This window comes from Haliotis cracherodii, unplaced genomic scaffold (genome assembly GCF_022045235.1).
Source record: "Haliotis cracherodii isolate W230 unplaced genomic scaffold, xgHalCrac1.p SCAF_4, whole genome shotgun sequence".
NCBI lineage: Eukaryota > Metazoa > Mollusca > Gastropoda > Lepetellida > Haliotidae > Haliotis > Haliotis cracherodii.
Window position 1 is genome coordinate 39,054,114 of NW_027266297.1, and position 16,789 is coordinate 39,070,902.

The 16,789-nt window shown below is 43.7% G+C and overlaps 1 protein-coding gene across 5 annotated transcripts in view; it reads right to left on the reverse strand.

Annotated features, from left to right (window-relative positions):
* The window catches only part of LOC139478492 (multiple PDZ domain protein-like), a 320,861-nt gene that overhangs the window by 116,391 nt on the left and 187,681 nt on the right, over window positions 1-16,789 (reverse strand). For all 5 annotated transcript variants that reach the window (XR_011654309.1, XM_071260981.1, XM_071260979.1 and 2 more), the window contains 3 exons: window positions 6,368-6,447; window positions 2,914-3,087; window positions 1,345-1,725 (listed from right to left, as the gene is read on the reverse strand). Coding sequence is in view for 4 of the 5 variants with exons in the window: in XM_071260981.1 (XP_071117082.1) it covers window positions 1,345-1,725; window positions 2,914-3,087; window positions 6,368-6,447 (635 nt within the window). In the remaining variant the exon portion in view is untranslated. The remainder of the gene's footprint in view (window positions 1-1,344; window positions 1,726-2,913; window positions 3,088-6,367; window positions 6,448-16,789) is intronic.

Sequence of the window (16,789 nt, forward strand, 5' to 3'; positions counted from 1 at the left end):
TTTGGTTTCATGTTGCCTATAACAGTATTGCATTAATATCATTGTGTGTCGGCTTGATGAAGGAGGAAAGCCAAAAGTGAGTGAGTGAGTGAGTATTGTTTTACGCCGCTTTTAGCAGTATTCCAGCAATATCACGGTAGGGTAACACTAGAAATGGGCTTCACACATTGTACCAATGTGGGGAATCCAACCTGGGTCTATGGCCTGACGAGCGACCGCTTTAACCACTAGGCTACCCCACTGCCCTATAAGTCGGAAGTGATGCAGGTCTTAGGCGTTTACCACTCTGGTGAAACTCACAAGCTTGATTAGTGCTAACAGACCTATAAACAAAATCAAGGGGAATCTTGAATCGGACATCTCGAAACCCATGCCAAAGGGACACAACTCTTGGCATCAGAATTGCAACTGGTTATCCTATAAAAAAATTAAATCTGTACATATACACATGGAATGCAAATATAATGTACAAGGAGTATATTTTAATGTCTAATTGTTCTCTTGGCTATTGTTTGAACAAGACAGATCTTTCTTTCTGATATCCACACTGGGAACTAGCATTGGAAATAGAATTGGAGGTAGCATTCCACTGCCTAACACAATGACATCAGTTGTATGGGAACTAGCATACCAATATCTAACACAATGACATCAGTTGTATGGGAACTAGCATACCACTGTCCAACACAATGACACCGGTTGTATGGGAACTACCATACCACTGTGTCTGTTGTATTGGAAGTAGCATACCACCGTCTAACACAATGACATCTGATGCAATGGAAGCAGCATACCACTAACACAATGACATCTGATGGAAAGGAAGTAGCATACCTCTGTCTAACACAATGACATCTGATGCAATGGAAGTAGCATACCACTGTCTAACACAATGACATCTGATGCAATGGAAGTAGCATACCACTGTCTAACACAACGACATCTGATGCAATGGAAGTAGCATACCACTGTCTAACACAATGACATCTGATGCAATGGAAGTAGCATACCACTGTCTAACACAATGACATCTGATGCAATGGAAGTAGCATACCACTGTCTAACACAATGACATCTGATGCAATGGAAGTAGCATACCACCGTCTAACACAATGACATCTGATGCAATGGAAGTAGCATACCACTGTCTAACACAATGACATCTGATGCAATGGAAGTAGCATACCACTGTCTAACACAATGACATCTGATGCAATGGAAGTAGCATACCACTGTCTAACACAATGACATCTGATGCAATGGAAGTAGCATACCACTGTCTAACACAATGACATCTGATGCAATGGAAGCAGCATACCACTGTCTAACACAACTAAGGCCTACCTGGTAATCTAGAATACTAAATCCCAGTCCCTTATCTTCCTTCAGGAGTTCAATGACAACTGGCTCGCTGCTCCACATTGCCAGATTAGTCAGCGGCTCCAGTGAACGAGACTTGCTTTTGTTGAGCGAATTTAAAACAGCAGTATCCGTTGACGACAGCGCCATTTCCGACTTGGCTTTGACCAATCGTTCACTTGCTGGAAAGTTTGTATGGACCCCTGTGTTGAACACACTGCTGAGAAATTGGGCGTCCTTATGTGCATAGGTTTCAGTGGTTTGAGACTTGCGTCTGGCGCACACGAGGCGGACATGTTGAGGCAAATCCTTGAGAATGTTGACCACCTCCACATGATTCAAACCTAGCAGCCGTTTACCGTTAACCTGTAACCAATGAAATCAAATTGTTAGAGGAACCAAATTTTTAATGGAACTAATGGACTATGAAATAAAAGTAGTTAATAATACTTGGCATTTAACTACCAATCCTGTTTCCATCATGAGACAGTCTTTCAGCTGTCTCTGAAAAACGGCAAGTTATAATCACTCAGAGTAGCTGAACCAAGAAATGATAAGAAGGAGAAAGAGGAGGAGGAGGAGAAAGAGAAGAGGAAGAGGAGGAGAAAGAGTGGAGAGGAAGAGAGAAGGAGAAAGAGTAGAGGAAGATGAAAGAAGGAGAAAGAGAAGGAGAGGAGGAAGAGGAGAGGAAGAGGAGAGAAGGAGAAAGAGGAGAGGAAGAGGAGGGGAGAAGAGGAGGAGGGGAGAAGGAGAAAATGAAGGAGAGGAAGAGGAGGAGGAGGAGGGGAAGAGGAGAGAAGGAGAAAGAGGAGAGGAAGAGGAGGGGAGAAGAGGAGGAGGGGAGAAGGAGAAAATGAAGGAGAGGAAGAGGAGGAGGAGGAGGGGAAGAGGAGAGAAGGAGAAAGAGGAGAGGAAGAGGAGGGGAGAAGAGGAGGAGGGGAGAAGGAGAAAATGAAGGAGAGGAAGAGGAGGAGGAGGAGGAGGGGAAGAGGAGAGAAGGAGAAAGAGGAGAGGAAGAGGAAGAGGAGAAAGAGAGGAGAGAAGGAGAAAATGAAGGAGAGGAAGAGGAGGAGAGGAAGAGGAGAGAAGGAGAAAGAGAGGAAGAGGAGGGGAGAAGAGGAGGAAGAGGAGAGGAAGAGGAGAGGAGAAAGAAGGAGAGGAAAAGGAGAAGAGGAGAAAGAGGAGAGGAAGAGGAGAAAGAGAGGAGAGGAAGAGGAGGGGAGAAGAGGAGGAAGAGGAAGAGAAGCAGAAGAAAGAGAGAAGAAGGAGGAGGAGAAAAACTGAAAACAAAGAAGACATATTTACAATGGGTTAAGATTCCACACACAAGGGCATGCTAAAAACAGTAACATCACTACCCCTTTCAAAGGTTCAGTGTGCGCTGGAATTACATTTTCAGTTCCCTGGGAAGTAAACAACCTTGGCTGTCTATGTTTCAATATCCTTCTGAGGATTCCATGCTTGTACAACTATGCTCATGTCATGCCATAACCCAAGCCAAGTGATTTCTCCCGTACTGTATGTGTATGTACCCTGAACCTGGGTTGTGCTTACCTCGAGTAGTTCGTCCGCGCTGATGAGGTGGCCGTTCAGACCAACGGGGCCGTCCGGCAGAATTGAGCGAATGTAGTGATGCGGTCGAACCTCCACCCCGTTTTCCACGTCAACAGTCCCCTCCAGACTGATGCCCAGACCACCTCCTTCCTTGAACTTGGACAGCTGGGCGACCTGCAGAGTCACAAGCATTCTTAAGACAAGTTTCTGGCATGTCTAAGGGACACAACTCTGTTCGGTGAACTTCTTGCTGGGCGACCTGTAGAGTCACACTCAATCCTAACACAAGTTTCTGGTACGTCTAAGGGACACAACTCTGTTCAGTGAACCTCTTGCTAGACGACCTGTACAGTCACACGCATTCTGAACACAACTTTCTGGCATGTCTAAGGGACACAATTCTGCTCAGTGAACCAGTCGCTGGGCGATCTGTACAGTCACACGCAATCCTAACACAAGTTTCTGGGTAAGTCTGAAGGTTGCAACTCGGCTCAGTGTACCTGTTGCTGGACAACCTGTAGGGTCACACGCAATCTTAACACAAGTTTCTGGCACAAGCAAACATTTGGCCAATATAAACAAAATCAGATCTTTTACGCGATACAATACCTCTGTGTGAAGATCTGTGAATACCTCCATAGAAGGTCGCAACAGGTGAACCCTTAGCAAACTGTGACCGATAAATCTATATGAAGGATGCGTGGGTTTGGGGGGCCAATCAGGCCTCAGCATCTAAAATAATTTGGCTTCATTCGCTTGAATTAGAAATTTTAATCTTGGCAACTGCAACAGAACACAAAAATAACCTTGATAATTCCTCCTTTTGGGTGTCATGTCATGGAACTGAGAAACTACAGGATGTATAAAGTTTCCACAACAATGTACAAGTGCGTCTCAATTTTCTTGCACTCCCCGATTACAGTTTTTTAAGATACAGAAATGCTTGTCTGAATGCCTGGCTCACTCGTCCCAAAAATTTAAAAGCTTCAACGCTGATTAGAAGGTTAACCTGACGAGACCTACTATGAATCTTCAGTCAGAGAGATATCTCATCGGAATAAAAATACAGACTTCAATGAGATTCCATTTTTATCAAACTAAAGAACATGGGTACTGACAAACCCTTGAACATAATCATGGCATATCTCGGATTCAAACCCATGACATCTATGACTGTAAACGCTGCAGGGCAACTTGTGATCTCTCAGTTCGCTACCTGTTTGTTTTAGTGTTTTCTCACTTGGGGACAAGGTTTTTTATCAAAACCTTGTAAAAATCAATACATTTGCCTATATAAAAAGAACTGACACACATAGGTCATTGCTCTTTTCATTAATATTACATAAAAACATACCTCCATGTATCACTTTTATCTTGAAAAATCATGACCAAAAAAGGTAAAACATAACGCAGGAGTAACCACATTCGAGAGAAAAACTAACCTAATTCAAATTGATTTTTATTCACATGTACTTTTACAATACATTCATTATCCTAATAAGCTCCATAATAACCTCCAACAACTGAAGGAGACCTCCACATGATACATGAAGTTGGTCCTACAGCAAGACAGCAAATCATATTTCAAAGACTGAAATCAATGAGAAGCTTCTTGTGTTATAGAAACCACAAAAGCAAGCAGCTAATCCTACTTCAAAATATCAAATCATGTTTGAAACATTTGAATCAGTGTGAAGCGCTGTGTGTTATTCAAAGCAACAGATCCTGAAGATGAACAAAACTGTCTCTCCACAAAATAAGGAAGATATTGATCAGAGCTGTGTAGGTACCCGTCCGCCAAGTCATCGTAGTTTTACTGTCCCATAATGATAGCAATTTACACCATCTTCCCAATTTTTTAACACATCGATTAGCTGTGAATCAAAAAGGACATGACGAGCTGCGTCTTTCAAGGAGATGTAATGTATATGATTACCCCACGAAGAAGACGACATTACACATAAACATGGAACCGCGATGACGCAAGCGGTACGTTGTCGATAAATTATCCTATCGTTATGTCATCTCCTCTTGGAGAGGGCAAACATGGCCTTAGAATTATCTTTGCTGTCGATGAACTGACGTTTTTATGACAGACAGATATTGATCTGCTTATCAAATCATTTGCAGAAATTGATCTCTCAGCAAGTAATATTCAGCTCATAATAAACTGAGCTGGAGGTGGGTATCTTTAACTTTAATCCTAGGGGGAGCACAATATGTGTTATGTAAACAGTTCAGCCTAATGGAAGGGTGGGTCTTTGTTGTAGATGAATGAACTCTCTCCAATTCAGTCTTCGATGTTGTCAATAATTGTCCAGGGTAAACAAGTCAAAGAATATGATGAAAACATGGCCGCTGGTGTGTTTGAGTTTGGTTAAATGATGCAATCAGCTAGCATCTTGAAATGTACATGTTTCAATGGTTCGATCATGTTGTATTGAGAGGTACATTGAAGCAGTTTGCCCAAGCAATTCAGTTGAGACTGTAAAATGCAAAATTCCAAATTAACGGAAAATCCATGGTGGAGCTTGAAAGAATTCCGTTTCTCTTTGGGAGTTGTGGTAGCAATCTGTTTGTAACTTCCCTCGCCGTTTGGCTCTTATACTGATCAAACCTTTTCATAATGGGTAAAATAAATGGAAGCGCCAATGGTACGATAATACAGTCCTGATTAAAGATCTACAGATATTTCCTGAAAAGAGTCTGGCAAACAGGGTTCCATTTCCAAAGTTAACCTAAGGAAGAGATAAATGAAACTTGAGACTACCCTGTCTGTGACGAATCAATGATAAGAAAATTCAGTTCTTTCTACTGACTTTTCCAATTTCAGTCCAGGGCGTTTCCGAAACTGTACTATCTCTTCCTCAGTGATCATCAGTTGACAATCAAGGTCAAGCCAGCATGTTATCCTCCTCATTGAGTGAGTGAGGATATGGTTCTTCAAAGCCTTAATCAATATTACAGCAGAGAAACCTACTATACGCTTCACACATTGTACATGAAACAAACATGGAAGGTCTTCCAAGTTTCCAGCTAAATCCCAACCCTCTAAGTTACCTCTCTGTTCCTCCCTGAGCACACTGAGAGAGGTGATGTTCCTTGTCCCATTCATAAAATAAGTAAATCTGTCTTGAGAATGTAAAATCAAGAAGCAGACTGGTGTGTTGTGATAGGTAAATATCTTGTGAATTGTACAATTGTATCAAAAATCTTTCTTGCGTTTTGGAACATGGTCTCTTTTCCCAAAGCAATCATTGTGATTTGACTCTCATATCCATGATAAAAAGTATGGGGTAAAAGAGTCATAGCACTTTTTTTAGACACATGAGGGTTCATAAACTTTGCCTGAAGCTTATGTCATAAGTATTTGAACTCCAGTGCAGGATAAACAAGTCAGGAAGAGCTCCTTAATTATATGTGACGAGATAAGCCTGGAAAAGTGTGCACTTACAACCACTTCGAAGTCGCTGCCGATGAGCGGTTCCCAGCATGCCTTGATGGCGGCCTCCACGTCGGGCAAGAGCTCTCCACCTGGAAGGGAGAAAAGTACACCTGTCATTGTCATCACAGCAATAGCATGTGCTTCTACTTTATGGCAATATCATCACACAGTCTCTTACCAGAAGTTATTTATTTGTGTGCCTGTGAGGAAGATGACAGAGTGTGTAGAGCTCCAGCTTCAGTGCTATTCTAGACGGTGGTGCAAACGAGAAAATGTGTAACCTTGCTGGCATGAGTGAGTGAGTTAGAATTAACACTGCTACAACAGTATATCAGTTATACATCAAGTTCTTATTTGTCATAAACATATAATTCATTTTTGTGACAAAATGTCTGAAACACTGCCAATGTAGCCATAATGGCCACCCGATCCCCATGTAAGGCCTGACTTAGTGCATGGCCAACCAATCTCCACACAATTCCTGTGTAAGGCCTGACTTGGTGCATGGCCACCCAATCTCCATGTAAGGCCTGACTTAGTGCATGGCCACCCGATCTCCATGTAAGGCCTGACTTTATGCATGGCCACCCAATCTCCATGTAAGGCCTGACTTAGTGCATGGCAACCCAATCTCCATGTAAGGCCTGACTTGGTGCATGGCCACCCGATCTCCATGTAAGGCCTGACTTAGTGCATGGCAACCCGATCTCCATGTAAGGCCTGACTTTTTGCATGGCCACCCAATCTCCATGTAAGGCCTGACTTGGTGCATGGCCACCCGATCTCCATGTAAGGCCTGACGTAGTGCATGGCCACCCGATCTCCATGGAATTTAAGGCCTGACTTTATGCATGGCCACCCAATCTCCATGGAAGGCCTGACTTTTTGCATGGCCACCCGATCTCCATGTAAGGCCTGACTTTATGCATGGCCGCCCCATCTCCATGTAAGGCCTGACGTAGTGCATGGCCACTCGATCTCCATGGAATTTAAGGCCTGACTTTATGCATGGCCACCCAATCTCCATGGAAGGCCTGACTTTTAGCATGGCCACCCGATCTCCATGTACAGCCTGACTTTATGCATGGCCGCCCCATCTCCATGTAAGGCCTGACGTAGTGCATGGCCACTCGATCTCCATGGAATTTAAGGCCTGACTTTATGCATGGCCACCCGATCTCCATGTAAGGCCTGACTTTATGCATGGCCACCCGATCTCCATGTAAGGCCTGACTTTATGCATGGCTGCCCCATCTCCACATAAGGCCTCACTTTGTGCATGGCCACCCCATCTCCATGTAAGGCTTGACTTTATGCATGGCCACTCAATCTCCATGGAAGGCCTCACTTTGTGCATTGATGGACAACTGGACCCAAACCTAATAAGTAGCTCCAATAAGTCATGTGACAGGAGGCTGAGTGCTTCACCATCAGCTACTTCAACATGCCATTTCTGCTAACACAATTTACATATGTGACCATGCAAATGTCAGAAAATCAGAGTTGTAAACTTCTGCCCTCTCAATGAGCTTAAAATAATATTCAGTGTTATAACACAAGTGTATGGATACCTCCTTTACTGTGTGTGTTTAACAGTCCTAATGTGACAGTAGAATAATGAGTGAGTGAGTGAGTTTTGTTCAACGACGCTTTGAACAGTATTCCAGTTATATCATGGCTTGCATCATCATATTATGAGAGGAAAGCCCAAGCGATGCAGGTCTCAGACGTTTACCACTTTGGTGAAACCCAAAAGCACAGGTACAGTACTGACAAAATGAGAAACATTCGGAGTGAACTAAGGTTTGAATTCACAATCACAGGTTTCTGCGCGAGGGATGCAACTTTGCACAACAAATTGAGGCGACTTAAACGACTAAACACCAATCCCCTAGAACTATGACAAGGGCAAGAAAAAGCAGCTGTTACCATCGGATTAATATCATGATTGCATCCCTGTTTCTTCATTCCTGCCTGTCTAAAGTTTCATTTATTCCTTCATGCATTTAGTATTTTGTAGTAATGTTTTTCCTTATTTTTACTGGACACAGATCATATTTGATTGTTTTATTGTCACATTTCAACAGCCTGTTGTCCTTAAAACCTGTTATATGTTCAACCTGACAGTGCCATTAATTTCTGAGTGTCAATAACTTACAACACTTCCTGCCAATCAAGGCAAAATTAGCAACAATTGCTCCATGCAAATAGCCCCCGGCCAGACCATTCAATAAAATAAAATATATGTCATTGCCGTGACAACTAATTGCGTCCTTTCACACTCCACCCACACAGTTTATTAACCGTCAGTCTGGCTACGGCAGCTATACCTGCCCGCAAACGCAGCAATTATTTATGAAAATACATCCATCTCCATGACAAACTGTGTGAGTTATTGACAATACTGTTGAGAGTTGAGGTTTCCAGGTGCTCGCCAGCAGAGATCTGTTATCAACCAGAATGTCTCCTGCTGAAGGATCATAATCAGATTTCATAAAATCAATGTAATTAGCACCCCAACCATTATCACGCATGACACTTGTGGCTGTGACCACCAGCCCCACCGTCTCCCTGGCAACCGTTGATTATTGGATCCATGCCTTTGAGAACATCTTGGTTTTCATGAAGTTTAAATGCTAAATCTCTTCTCACCCTATCAAAATGAACCATTATTATTAGACTGATATTTTTGGATGAAGCAATCAGTATTTGAATTGATGTAAATATGAAACATCTGCGCCGGATAACAATTAGTGTATAGTATCATGTATCACGATACAAAATGTGTATTGCCCTATCATTACACCACTATTATGAGTTTGAGTTTATGTGTGAGGTTGTGAGTGAGTGAGTATGGTTTTACGCCGCTTTTAGCAATATTCCAGCAATATCACTGCGGGGGACACCAGAAATGGGCTTCACACATTGTACCCATGTTGGGAATCGAACCCGGGTCTTGGGCGTGACGAGCGAACGCTTTAACCACTAGGCTACCCGACCCCCCCGGCAAGCAAATGCTTCAACAACCAGCTCAGTCCACTAGCCCTGATCTGGAATGACCACTTCAAGGTGAGGTGTGTGTCTCTGTGTTTCTGTGTGTGTGAGTGGCTGCTTGTATTAGTCTTGACTAACGCCGATTTTATGGTGCACTGAGATACCATGCCACAGTTCAACATGAATAACCCACTTAGACACAATATACTGACTCTGAGCCAACTGGTCCTTGTTTTAGCCCCTTGATGCCGAGCACCACGCAGGGTAACAACAAGTACCATTTTTTAATGGTATGATGCAGCCGGGGATCGATCCCACGACGTTCCGCTCTCTAGGCAAATGCTCTATCCACTACACCACAGAAGCAGTCGCTAAGTTCAAGGAGTGTTGGTGATGATAGTCAAGTGCCCCATAATCAACATAAGCAAGCACCTGTATGGCTTACCCATGAAGATTCCGGGGTAGAATAGGTCTTCAGCAACCCATGCTTGCTGTAAAAGACAACTATGCTTGTCATAAAAAGCGACTAACGGGATCGGGTGGTCAGGCTCGCTGACTTGGTTGATGCATGTCATCGATCCCAATTGCATGATATCAATCACTGGATTTTCTGATCCAGACTCGATTATTCACAGACCGCCGTCATATAGCTGGAATATTTCTGAGTGTGGCACTAAGCAACAAACCAACCAACCAACCTTGTATGGCTATTGAGTGTCTGGGTGCTGGCTGTGCATGTGAGATGATGTGGATCATAGTCACACATTAGTCACACATCACTGGTTGGGGCTAATGCTAACAACACAAACAAGGATTTAACTGTACACAATAAAGGAGTAGGAGGTTAAATCTACTACACCTGAGGATATTTATTCAACTTAAGTATTCGTAATCTAGTAACCCTTAACTAACCTTTGGCTGCACTTAACATTGTGACCCTGGCTTTGTTGAAGCTCAATAGTTCTACTCAACATTGGATGACTGAGTTTTCAAGCCATTAATTTGGTCAAATTGATCATGAGGGGACTCAATTCACAAAATCCCTAATTAAACATTCATCATCAGGAGACTCAACCCAGTGTGGCCAAACATTCATCATCAGGAGACTCAATCCAGTGTGGCCAAACATTCATCATCAGGAGACTCAATCCGGTGTGGCCAAACATTCATCATCAGGAGACTCAATCCAGTGTGGCCAAACATTCATCATCAGGAGACTCAATCCAGTGTGGCCAAACATTCATCATCAGGAGACTCAATCCAGTGTGGCCAAACATTCACCACCAGGAGACTCAATCCAGTGTGGCCAAACATTCATCATCAGGAGACTCAATCCAGTGTGGCCAAACATTCATCATCAGGAGACTCAATCCGGTGTGGCCAAACATTCATCATCAGGAGACTCAATCCAGTGTGGCCAAACATTCATCATCAGGAGACTCAATCCAGTGTGGCCAAACATTCATCATCAGGAAACTCAATTCACTGTGGCCAAACACTGATCATCCGGAGACTCAATACACTGTGGCCCCAAGGAACATTCACCACCAGGAGACTCAATACACTGTGGCCCCAAGGATCATTCACCACCAGGAGACTCAATCCACCGTGGCCAAACATTCACCACCAGGAGACTCTATCCACTGTGGCCAAACATTCATCATCCGGAGACTCAATCTACTCAATATATGGAGACTGTAGTCCCAGGGATTCAATGTAACAATTGTTTGTAGTTTAATGATGCACTCAGAAATATTCAAATGTAAGGAATCTTACAAACAGAAAGCCATCTAACAAGAAGAGATCCCTGATGTTTGACAATCTCCATAGAAGCTAAGGTCATCTTGTGAAGGTTGTCTTGTCACAATTCTTCAATTTACTTCCATTTCCAGCAGGAGAGGCTTTCCATTAAGTGAGAGAAGAGTGGAGGCTTTAAAGATTTTTCACCAATTTGCCTGTGTTATCTCATTAGTATGTTGGGATTAAGGTCAAGTCTGCATAGTGCAGAGAAATCCACCAAACTCTGAAGCAGGCTATCCAGACTTTGTACCATGAGTATATCAACACACAGGGGCAGCCAGCCAGGCTATCAAGACATTGTACCCTGAGTATGACCACAAACCAGGGCAGCCAGGAAGGCTATCCAGATTTTGTACCATGTGTATGACCACACGCCAGGGCAGTCAGGCAGGCTATCCAGATTCTGTACCATGAGTATGACCACACACCAGGGCAGCCAGGAAGGCTATCCAGACTTTGTACCATGAGTAAGACCACATGCCAGGGCAGCCAGGCAGGCTATCCAGACTTTGTACCATGAGAAAGATCACACACCAGGGCAGCCAGGCAGGCTATCCAGACTTTGTACCATGAGAAAGATCACACACCAGGGCAGCCAGGAAGGCTATCAAGACGTTGTACTTTGAGTATGACCACACACCAGGGCAGCCAGGAAGGCTATCAAGACGTTGTATATTGAGTATGACCACACACCAGGGCAGCCAGGAAGGCTATCAAGACTTTGTACCATGAGTAAGACCACATGCCAGGGCAGCCAGGCAGGCTATCCAGACTTTGTACCATGAGAAAGACCACACACCAGGGCAGCCAGGAAGGCTATCAAGACGTTGTACATTGAGTATGACCACACACCAGGGCAGCCAGGAAGGCTATCCAGACTTTGTACCATGAGTAAGACCACACACCAGGGCAACCAGGCAGGCTGTCCAGACTTTGTACCATGAGTATAACCACACACAAAGGGACAATAAATTGTGGCATCTTAGATGACTGGACCACATGTGCCCCCATAAGAAATATGAGAGAATGCACTTCCTGATCACAAATATCTCATGAATTAGTGAACTCACACTGAGAGGACAACATCGCTCAGATTGAGTGGACATCCGAACTCAGATTGAGTGGACATCAGCACTCAGATTGAGTGGACATCAGCACTCAGATTGAGAGGCCATCAGCACGCAGGTTGAGAGGACAACAGCACTCAGGTTGAGTGGACATGAGCACTCAGGTTGAGAGGACATCAGCACTCAGGTTGAGAGGACAACAGCGCTCAGATTGAGTGGACATCAGCACTAGATTGAGAGGCCATCAGCACTCAGATTGAGAGGCCATCAGCGCTCAGGTTGAGATGACATCAGCACTCAGATTGAGAGGACATCAGCACTTAGATTGAGAGGACATCAGCACTCAGGTTGAGAGGACAACAGCGCTCAGGTTGAGTGGACATCAGCACTCAGATTGAGTGGACATCAGCACTCAGATTGAGTGGCTATCAAGGCTCAGGTTAAGAGGCCATCAGCACTCAGATTGAGAGGATATCAGCACTCAGGTTAAGAGGACATCAGCGCTCAGGTGAAGAGGACATCAGCGCTCAGGTTAAGAGGACATCAGCGCTCAGGTCAAGAGGACATCAGCGCTCAGATTAAGAGGACATCAGCGCTCAGGTTAAGAGGCCATCAGCGCTCAGGTTAAGAGGACATCAGCACTCAGATTGAGAGGACATCAGCACTCAGGTTGAGAGGACAACAGCACTCAGATTGAGAGGCCATCAGCACTCAGATTGAGAGGCCATCAGCGCTCAGGTTGAGATGACATCACCGCTCAGGTTGAGATGACATCAGCACTCAGATCGAGAGGACAAGAGTACTGATATTGAGAGGCCATCAGCGCTCAGATTTAGAGGACATCAGCACTCAGGTTAAGAGGACATCAGCACTCAGATTCATAAGACATCAGTGCTCAGATTGAGAGGCCATCAGCGCTCAGGTTGAGAGGCCATCAGCGCTCAGATTGAGAGGCCATCAGCACTCAGGTTGAGAGGCCATCAGCACTCAGATTGAGATGACATCAGCACTCAGGTTGAGAGGCCATCAGCACTCAGATTGAGATGACATCAGCACTCAGATTGAGTGGACATCAGCACTCAGATTGAGAGGCCATCAGCACTCGGATTGAGTGGACATCAGCACTCAGATTGAGTGGACATCAGCACTCAGGTTGAGAGGCCATCAGCACTCAGATTGAGAGGCCATCAGCACTCAGATTGAGAGGCCATCAGCACTCAGATTGAGATGACATCAGCACTCAGATTGAGAGGATATCAGCACTCAGGTTGAGAGGCCATCAGCACTCACAATGAGTTCATCTTATGACACATCTTTCTACATCTTGTCAATCAGATTTCTTGGAGCAAATCTTCCTTGTTGAAATAAGAATTTTCAAATAATTAATCAAACATAATGGATTCTGTTCTGAAAGGTGAAATGAGAAGGTAATACCACTGTTTCTACTTATTGGTTTTGGAAATGCATCCATGATGAAATATTTGAACAGCCTGGAGGAGAATCAAAACATGATTACTTGTAATGAAATCTGTACAGGACATATTCCTCATCGATAACATCTTGTAATAAACATCACCGGCTAATATTAAAATGCTGGAAAAAACCCATTACATGGTTGATTTTTTTTTTAAAGTATTGTAACTTTTTAGATGGATATCGGCTCTTTTTATCCCTGTTGCTTCATCAATATACATGAGGTTGACATTTAGAAAAAAGAGAAATTCCATCCTTGTCCAATGTGAGCATGAAGCTGGTGTCTCCATAGGATATGGCAGTCTCTGCAAATATTAGCCATCAATCTTTAACACAGAACAAATTAACGACAAACAGAGCTGACGCAATTATTCCAAATACAAAACTTGAACCATGTGCCTTCTGTGGCTGCCTTTGGAAAACATTTTGATCCCTCATTCTTTGTTTTAACCAATCTGATTACAATTGTAAATATAACATGTCAATGCCAAAGAAAAAACAGTCTCGATTATTTGCTGAAACAGCCTCCACTGGATGTATTGCAGCAAGCAATTTTTGTAAAAAGTTTGAATTCATAAAGTAAATAAATTTCTCTTCTTTGCATATCACAATAAAATTTCAGTTGTTTGCTCCAGCTGCACAATATAAATACATGTAGCTGCGCATGGACTTGCACACCACTTGATATTTGAATACTGTACAGAACATTTTTTATGTCTTAACAACTGCACATGTCAGCCACAGGCACAACAGTTAAAGGTTGATGTGACAGGACTAAAGAAGAGAATGTGATCATATGACAACCGGTAACTCGTAATTAAATTCATTTTATCAATGAAGACCTTCAAACATTCACAAAGGATGTTTGCAAGCGGGCAATTTAGCATTCATAGCCCATGTCAGCCTGTATGTGTATGGGCAGGCCAATGGGCGACATTGTTATAATTTTGAGTTTTTGATACATTTCTTTTTGGAGCACCTTTAGAATACTGTTAGAATACAGTACCACAAGGTCTCGTGAGGACAATCTCTGCTGTAGGTCACATGTCTGAAAGACAAGCAACTAGTTTTTGTGAGAATCCGTCGGACTCGCGACCTTGGGATTGTTAGCCCGACAGCTAACCGACTGAGCTACGTCCACACTGTGAAACTTAGTGCCAATTTACCTAGTAATCCCTACGACTTTCGGGAACTGAACAAAAATGGTTGAATAGGTGACGGACAATTACACTGGTTACAGGTAGGCATGGTGTCTCGTGATTTAGTCTACGGACACTAACGAGTGATCCCTATGCCATTTGGCACACTCGTCCCATTCCATAATCTACGAGATACCAAGTGGTAAGGAATGAACCGATATGGCCGAACTGAAAAAGGCTCCATAATTGACATGGTATTTAATAATTCGTCGGGTGATTTTTGTGACAGAAAAGTGAGGTAGGGAACACTGTAAGGATGATGTGGATAATAGTAAGGAACAAGGGAGGTATGAGCATGGCTAGGGGCCACACAACGGTGAGTTCGCATTTGAATCAGTACTGAAAAAATGTAGCGGGTGAAAGTGGCTTGTGTGAGTGTCCCAGGACAGTTTCCAAGAGCCAAAATATTCGAAACAAAACCATTTCATCCTTTTTACTCGACGTTTTAGTGTGAAGAATATTAGGAGCCACTACAGAAACTATAATAGCCACTAAACTGGTACCTAACCCTAATGATCGTAAAGGCGTGATTGATCATAAAGGGGATCCAAGGGCTAAGGACAGAGTTCAAGGTAACCTACCCTAACACTGGCAACATTTTACAAACGTTACAATCAAATGTTCATAGAAAATGTTTCTTAAACGCTTCTTGAACCATACAAAATCACATGAATAAAATGTTTTCAAACGCACTTCTGCAATATTTTACAAAAACATTTTTGAAACGTTATAACCAAATGTTTCCGGAAGATGTTTCTTAAACGTATCTGGAACCATACATAATCACGTGAAGAAAACATTTTTACAAATATTTCCGGAACGCTTTATAAAATGTTTTAGGGTTGTTTTTATAACATTTTCGTGATAGCTGGGTATACATAAATAATTACAACTAACCCCAAATCCAAAATGCTTTTCAAATGTGGATTAGGTGGTTACAGTGTGTAACCTGGCTCATCATCGAAAACTGACGGAGTGGCACATGGCTCATTCTCCTAAACAATCACTTAAATTGAAGCTGACAGGTCACACGTGAGGTCGGGACAGGAACATATGATGGAGTGAGCGAGTTTAGTTTTTCGCCGCGTTTGGCAATATTCCAGCAATATCACGATGGAGGACACCAGAAATGAGGCTTCACACATTGTACCCATGTCGGGAATCTTCAGCATGACGAGCGAACGCTGTAACCACTATAGGCCACCAAACCGCCTGAACATATGATGGAGGTCAGGACAGGGAACATGTGATGGAGGTCGTGACAGGGAATGTATGATGGAGGTCGGGACAGGGAACATATGATGGAGGTCGGGACAGGGAACATATGATGGAGGTCAGGACAGGGAACATATGATGGAGGTCGGGACAGGGAACATATGATGGAGGTTGGGACAGGGAATGTATGATGGAGGGCGGGACAGGGAATGTATGATGGAGGTCGGGACAGGGAACATATGATGGAGGTCAGGACAGGGAACATATGATGGAGGTCAGGACAGGGAATGTATGATGGAGGTCGGGACAGGGAACATATGATGGAGGTCAGGACAGGGAACATGTGATGGAGGTCAGGACAGGGAACATATGATGGAGGTCAGGACAGGGAATGTATGATGGAGGTCGGGACAGGGAACATATGATGGAGGTCAGGAAAGGGAACATATGATGGAGGTCAGGACAGGGAACATATGATGGAGGTCGGGACAGGGAACATATGATGGAGGTCAGGAAAGGGAACATATGATGGAGGTCGGGACAGGGTACATATGATGGAGGTCAGGAAAGGGAACATATGATGGAGGTCGGGACAGGGTACATATGATGGAGGTCAGGACAGGGAATGTATGATGGAGGTCGGGACAGGGAACATGTGATGGAGGTCAGGACAGGGAACATGT